At 53.2% G+C, this 7821-nt stretch overlaps 1 protein-coding gene across 1 annotated transcript; it reads left to right on the forward strand.

Annotated features, from left to right (window-relative positions):
- The first annotated feature begins 4546 nt into the window (after positions 1-4546).
- LOC119285148 (patatin-like protein 6) lies at positions 4547-6789 on the forward strand. Its single transcript, XM_037564373.1, has 2 exons — positions 4547-5987; positions 6081-6789. Exons 1-2 carry the CDS (start codon positions 4866-4868, stop codon positions 6345-6347), a joined length of 1389 nt encoding a protein of 462 aa, XP_037420270.1. The 5' UTR covers positions 4547-4865; the 3' UTR covers positions 6348-6789.
- Positions 6790-7821: the final 1032 nt, after the last annotated feature.

The following is a 7821-nucleotide window of genomic DNA, read 5'->3' on the forward strand; positions in this document are numbered from 1 at the left end:
CGCATGTTGGACGTGCCCCGCGAAATGCGTTTTTTCCATGCACCCATTTTGGGTTATTTTTTGAGCTTTTGGATGTTGCAAGATTTTTGCTAGGTGTTTGTGGTTTTTATTTATTTATTTATTGCTAGGTTCAAGAGAACATTTCAAGAAGGTGAATGCACGAAAACAAAATATAACTCTCAACTTATGATGAGTGTCGCACATGCAGTATATCACTTGCCATCACCGAAGAAGATGACAATGACGTCTGCAAAGGGTATCTTTTAATTAGTGATGTCGAGTTCTCAAACAATGGTAGGAGTATTGTACTTTTGCTGGCCGAGGACGTTGTGTTCCGGCAAAAGAAGTCACAGTTCTATCGCCATCCATCGATTATCATGAGACTAGAGCGCAGGTAAAAGCGTTTGTCGCAGTTAACAGAACGATCGCCGAGAGGAAAGAAGGAAAAGAAGAAAAAGAAGCGATGATCAAGCGCAGCGACGGGAGCGCGCGCTTTTTTTTTGCGGGTGAAAAAAAAAATAAGCGACGGGAGCGCGCGCTTATTCCCAGCCCCTGCTTTCGGTCACCCACCTGATCTGATCGGTACACGCTAACAACTCCTGGGAAAGAGCGGGTATCCATAATGTATAGCGCCTCACTCACTCACCTGGCAAAGCGGCAATCAGGGATGAACAGCCTCCGCTGCCCCCTACTGACCAACACCACTTCTCGCAGGGAGCGGCCCCGTGCCGCGCCGTCATCATCACCGCCAGTTCGCCGCCGAGACCGGGCGCGCGCTCTACGTACGCGCGCGCGCGCATGCACTCGAGTGCGTCGACGGTCGACACAACAACGTACTCCGACCGACCGCCGAGCGAGCGAGCTCATTGACGTTTTCGTCGTCGCTCGCCGGCCCGCTCGTCGTGGAGCGGGAGCGGGGCAGGGAAGAGGCAGCTAGCGCCACGTCCGGACGTGACCGCTGATCGACCATGCCTTTGTCTTGTGAGTCGTGTCCTGTCCATGTATATCGTCGGTGCAGATGGACGTATGTGCGCGGTAACGGTTTGTCCTTGCTAGGCTAGCTAGGGAGCAATACTGTTCAAAGCCCGGAATCACAGGGTAAACCTATGTAGCATAGAAGGGAACACATCGTGTGATCTCTATATATTGTCTCTCTAGCTCAACGTACTTCGGCTACTCCCACTCACTGACCGCGGTGCTGTGTGATTTTGACAACGGAAAGTCTTCAGAGATTGCTATGGCATCCAGTTGCTTTCACATACTTCACTCAGGTAGCGAAGCCACAAGCACTTAATCTAAGATCTGCATTTTTTTTCGCCAAAAAAAACTTAATCTAAACGTCAAGCGCATGATGAATTGACACGACACGTACACGCTCATGCGTGTCACTGTTTCGGCAATCTACCATACACCGAAATATAGAAAAATCACGACATGCACTGTGCAGGCATGTTAATTAGTCGGTCGCTCCTGGAAAGAAGCATGACTATATAGAGACACGCCTGTGTATGTGCAAGGATTGACATGTACGGCCTACCGATCGATCGACGACTCGACTGATATGTCGCGTACCGACGGTGACCTGACACCATTATACAAAGATACGATCACTGTTCATCCCTGTACGCGTTCGTATTTGTTTACTTTTTTGGCTTGGTTTCCAAGCATAACGATGTGGCACGTGAACAGTGTAGTTGCAAAAGGCGTTGGTTGAGTTGTGTACCGTTGTACTGCCACCAGTCTATAAGGAGTATGTACAACGAAAAGTGCACGCAGCGGCCGAACTCCATGGAGCTATTTGTTTATTTATTTTCGGTCGATTTTTTTTACTATTTCCACACTTCAAAAAAACCTGAAAGAAAAGTATACATAGACATATATTTGTCATATACATGCATAAAACTTGACGAACCTCGGCCCCATTTTTTTTAACACATATGCTCATATGTGATGTATAAAAAAAATTGCAGATACATAGATTAAAATGGGCTTTTCCTTTGCTGTATTTGGGCCAGGTATTTGTCTTTTTTGTGTAGCATGCAAATGATAGAATTAGTTGATCAAACTTTATACAAACTTGAAGAACATGCATATGTATTGGTAGAATTATTTATTAAAACTTCTAAATGTGTTTCGATTATTAGTTTTCAAAAAATGGGCTCCATGGAGCACGTCCTTTCTAATGCTGCTCTTGTATGTACAACAAATATGAAAACATATCCAATGGCTGCATTCGTCCAAGGTTAGCAAAGATAATTTTGTACATGAATAAGAACGACGGTACGATAGTCTTTATTTCCCCGCAAAAATAAAATAGAAATATTAATCATGGTTTCGTCACTGAAAAGAAATATAAGAGATAAGTGTGCCTTCGAGTATAATACTAAGAGGCTATCGCTTGTCAATATTGTTCTGAAGTCACATCATTTTAGTACCGCTCCGTTCAGCAAAGAAGAACACTAAGAGATCCGGATTCAAAAAATTATACGTCTTCCATGCCACTGACGTCCTCTGCCGGGCCTCGGCGCGCACCGGTTGAACATGATCATCTATCGAGCGAGGTACTATCACTCTACGATGCAGCACTTAGAATTCGTCTGTGGCATGAAACAACAGTCGGACGTAAGTTCAAGTCCCCGGACATGAAAAGGATGCGCGTGTGAAGGCAGCTATAGTTGGATTATACAGAAGGGAGCAAACGCGGAATTTATGGCTGCTAAAGTTAGGAGATTGTTTCATGAAGCTTCCCAACGAGTTTAGGAGTTTGCAAAAGGAAGAATTACCGGTTATCTTTAGCGTTCATTTTTTGTGTCTGACAACAAGTTAGTAATTGCGCATATAAAAAAGTATATACAGTAATTGCGCATGGAAAAGTAATCTGTAGAGGAAAAAGGGAAATCATCTGAAATGGCAAAATACAGCAGTCTCCCAACGCCGGTGTCTTTCGGTCTAACTGGAATCAACAAATCCGTATATACTAATCGTGACTATCCCGGACGTCCGGCACGTCCCCTAAACTCAGCCAAGTGGTAGTAATAATAACTGATGTTTTCCAGCCAGAGAGAATGGTGATGATTTTGTCTGTCCATAGCCCATTGACCAGGCGGGCAGGAGCCAAGGAGGCGGCGGCGACGAAGATGACCAACGACCAACGGCATTGGGAGCGTGTGGATTCTCCCGTTCCCAATGGTCGGTCGTGGCACACGTGAGCCGAGCCGGTGCAGTCAGGACTCAGGAGCCACGCACGCCACCAGCACAGCGCTGGCTGACGACCCAAAGAGGCGTGGCCGAGACGGCTCACACCACCCATCTCTCGTCCTCGAACGGAGTAGGAAATGCTCTGTTCTGATCTGCTCTGTTCATCCACCTGCTGCGCTAGCGCTAGAATGTCCGTGCGGTCGAGGCCACCGGCCACGCCATTCTCCTCCTGCCTAGGCTTGTACCCCTACCACTAGTGCTCTCTTGCCTTTGACCGCCGCCCGGTGGGCCCGGCGCATAGGATAGAGGCCCGTTGCCTGCCCTAATCAAAGGTTTTGGGCGCTCACGGGCCGTGCGCCCCTCAACTCAACTCGGCCCTGTAGTTCGACGACACCATCCTACCGCCTTTTCTTATTTGTCTGGACTGCGCGGCGCCGGGTAGACCCAGTCTTGTGCACCGTCACGTGCATGCAGTTCGTTTTCCCCACCTCCTACGAACCGTACGCGACACACGCAGTTTTCTTGCGGTAAGCACCTCAACTTGCCCGGCATGCAGGCATGTAGGTCTATTTCCCACCTCGCAGCAGCCTTTCCAGGAGGCAGTAAAAAGAAAAGGATAAAAGAAAAAAACCACAGCTAGCAGTAGGAGTATTGCACTGGAGCAAAGCATACACGCTGACTGACTGACATGTCTTTGCAGAATGCTGCTAGTACTGCTGCTGCTGCCGCCTCCGACAGGCTCTCAGCAAAGAAATTAAAAGGGAAAGGGAAAAGAAATGCGTACGTTGTAGATGTACCGCTGCCTGCACGACACAGCAAAGTGCGGGCGCGGTCGAGTGCTGCGCCCCTGTCTGGTCGCGCTCCACCTCCACTCCCGTTGCATGCCACGCAGCCATGGACCGGGTCTAGGCGACCACGTCCTGAGGCGTTAACCCAGCCCCGCAATCATGATTAGTCCCCCATTACGCTGCCCTCGAAACCATTTTTTTATGAGTGTTTTATTAATATAATCGCTTCCTCCTTCGCTTTTTCCGCCCCTCGTTCGCTGCTTAATTAATGAGTAGGACTAGAAGCAGTAGCACGTCTGTACTCATTTGTCCGTTTGTTTATTCAACCCTGGAACCCAGCCACAGCCAGTTTGACGACCGCGCCCCCGCACCAGCATGAGTGCACCCGGTCCACATGCGCCAGCCAGCATCGCCAATCTTGAGGTGGAATGGACGGCGCAGGCAGCCCCACGCCGGTGGACCAGGTGAGGCGCGCCCAGCCAGTGGCCCGGCAGGAGCGTTGTGTCCATCGGTTACGGTGCAGCCGAGGGTGAAGAGAGACAAGACGACGACCTCCGCCTCCTCTTCTCGCCTCCGTTAGCTTGGTCTCTCTCGGCTCTCTCTATAACTCGCGTGCCTTTCTCTTTGGGCTCCTTCCTTTCTTCGCGTGCTCTGCAGCGCGCAAGAATCAAAAGGCGCCACCAGCGAGCGAGCGTGGCGCCGTAGACCGACCGCGGCGACACCGAAAGAGAGAGAGAGAGAGAGAGAGAGCGAGAGACAAGAATTAAAGCCAGCAGCCGGGCTGGTCTTTGGCGCAATCCTTGCGAATCCTCGCGAGATCCTGTTTTTGTTTGCCTTTCCGCGTAGGGGAGGGATTCCGCCGGGAATTTGTTGACCGGCATGGAGGAGGCCGAGGAGATGCAGGTGGAGCGGGTGCACGAGGACGCGGAGCACGGGGGCGCCGACGCCGACAAGCTCAACTACGAGATTTTCTCCATCCTCGAGAGCAAGTTCCTCTTCGGCTACACCGACCCGCACCAGCTCTGGCTGCCCAAGCCGCCGCCGCCACCGCCGGCGCAGGCGTCGCAGGCGGCCATGGCGGCCACGGGGAAGGCGGCGCAGCGCGGGAAGGTGTGCGTGCTCTGCGTTGATGGCGGCGGCGGCGGGCTCAGGGCGCTGCTCGCCGGCCGCGCGCTCGCGCACCTCGAGGCCGCGCTCCAGCGCGCCTCCGGGAGCCCCGACGCGCGCGTCGCCGACTTCTTCGACCTCGCCGCCGGCACGGGCGCGGGCGGCGTCTTCGCCGCGATGCTCTTCTCCACGCACTCGCGCGGCGCCCCGCTGTTCCGCGCCGAGGACACCTGGCGCCTTGTGGCGGACCACGCGCCCAGGCTCTTCCGCAGGCCCGCTGGCTCCACCTCCCTCTTCTGCCGCGCCAAGAAGCGCCCGCTCGCCGCGCCCACGGCGGCGCTCAGCGTCGCCATGAAGGCCGCGTTCGGCGAGGAGCTCACCCTGCGGGACACCATCAAGCCCGTGCTCATCTCCTGCTATGACCTCAGGTCGTCCGCGCCGCTGCTGTTCTCGCGCGCCGACGCCCTGGAGAGCGGGAGCTACGACTTCCGCCTCTCCGACGTCGGCCGCGCGGCCTGGTCGGAGCCCGGCCGCTTCGAGCCGGCCGAGGTGGCGTCGGTGGACGGCGTGACCTCCTGCGCCGCGGTGGACGGCGGGCCGACCATGGGCAGCCCGGCCGCCGCGGCCATCACGCACGTGCTGCACAACAAGCACGAGTTCCCGTTCGTGCGCGGCGTCGAGGACCTCCTCGTGCTCTCCATCGGCGGCTGCTCCGGCGCGGGCGGCTCCGGGGCCACCGCGGACGCCGACATCACGCGCATGCGCCGGTGGGGCCCCAAGGAGTGGGCCCGCCCCATCGCCCGCATCGCGGCCGATGGCGCCGCCGACCTGGTGGACCACGCCGTTGCACGCGCCTTCGGGCAATGCCACTCGTCCAATTACCTGCGCATTCAGGTGAGCAAGCATAGCAAATTCTCGGCCCGCCCGCCATTTATGGCATGTTGCACGGCCGTTTCCTTGGATGTTAATTAACTCTGGCGTGATCAGGCGAAGCGGGAGAGCATGCCGCCGTGCGGGCCGGACGGGGAGTACGACCCGACGCAGGCGAACGTGCAGGCGCTGCTCGCGGCGGCGGACGAGGCGATGAAGCAGCGCAACGTGGAGTCGGTGCTCTTCGAGGGGAGGCGGATCGGGGAGCAGACCAACGCGGAGAAGCTGGAGTGGTTCGCCGCCGAGCTCGTCGCTGAGCACCGCGGCAGGGGCTCCCGGATCGCGCCCACCGTCGCGTTCAAGCAGGCGCCGGCGCTGGGCTGAGCTGCGCTGGCTGGTGGCCGTGCACCGCCGTGCTGTGGAGCAAGGGTCGACGACATGTTGTAGGCCTCTCCTCGCTTTCTTTGGACGGAAAATTCTGCTGCACTTTTTACGTGGCAGTGGCAGTGTGGCATGGCATGGCATGGCTCCCTGAAGCATTTGCCATTGGGAAAATTCGAAGGTGAAAACATTGGAAGGAACATCCGCGATATACTCCAGATTCTTAGCTTCATTTCGACTTATTAGGATATATATGTAGCTGCCCCCGAATGCAGAATTATGCCCCGGCTGAAGTGGGCGTTTGAGTTGCGATATGATCCGCTGAAATGCAGTGGATACAGCTGCTGCGGTGCTGCAAGCACGGGCCTCCTCCGAACATAAATAAATCCTCCAGAGTTCATCTAAGCCAGCCCTGCGAATTTTCAGTACCAAACGATATTTGTCAGCTGGATGAAGTGTGTTCCATTTCAACGCTCATTTTACAATCAGAAAAAGACTTCTGTTTTCTGCATTCCGTCCATGTCTATTAATCTCATAGTTGAGTCCACGTCTTAAAGCGCATGTAGTGTAGTGGCTTTTCTGCCTGTTGTGGCATTATTTTCAGATAGGCCGACGCATAACTGATCGAAACAGACATCTCGGAGATCCCTTTCTTGAAGAAGCGAAAGAGAGCCCTGTAGATGTATGTATGTCCTATCACTGTCTTGATGCTGACCGGGGCATGCTTTTCATCCAAGAGCATAAAGATTCCTCCAAGCGAACTAAATCAAGTATATGGGCATGGGTTCTTAATTAAGTTTCCGAATCAGGTAATGTTTTGTTTTGTTACAACATGCTGCAAACAGTTCTAGCCTTTTTCCTCCCGGCCACTGATAACCGTATATGCGCATCATGTTAAGAGGATTGAACTGAGTTCGTGCTCCCCCGCAAAAGAAAACCCCCTGAAAAATAAAATAAAAACTGAGTCTGTGCTTGACTGAAGAAAGGCTATTTTGCAGCCTAAGGTTCTTTAAAGCTAACTCGCAAACGTCTCCGGTATATGTCCGTTTTTATGTCCGTACCTGGTCCGCGGACATGATGCCGGAGTGAGCCATCCAAAGCTATTCACAAATTAGTCAGGTTGGGAGGAGAGAGTAGAGGGGCACCATGCATGTAGTGGGATTTGTGGTATGATGTTTTGTTGAGGGGAGAGAGATGAGAGGGAGATCATGCATGCGAAGAGAGTGAAAAGAGAGGAGGACAACGCGAGAACTTTTCGTTGATCAAGTGGATATCCGGACTGTGGCAAAGTCCCCCATAATTGTTTCTAGGATATACGAATCCGTATGTCTGAACTGCTAAGCGGATATATACAGGTCTTTGTTGGATGGCAAAAATGTCCCAACATATAGTGGAGATTTGAAGGTCCGCTTTGAAGATGCCCTAACCTATTCGTTTGGCTCACTTTTCTATCAACTTTTTCTGGCCTTATTTGATC

The sequence above is a fragment of the Triticum dicoccoides genome, chromosome 4A (assembly GCF_002162155.2).
Source record: "Triticum dicoccoides isolate Atlit2015 ecotype Zavitan chromosome 4A, WEW_v2.0, whole genome shotgun sequence".
Taxonomy (NCBI): domain Eukaryota; kingdom Viridiplantae; phylum Streptophyta; class Magnoliopsida; order Poales; family Poaceae; genus Triticum; species Triticum dicoccoides.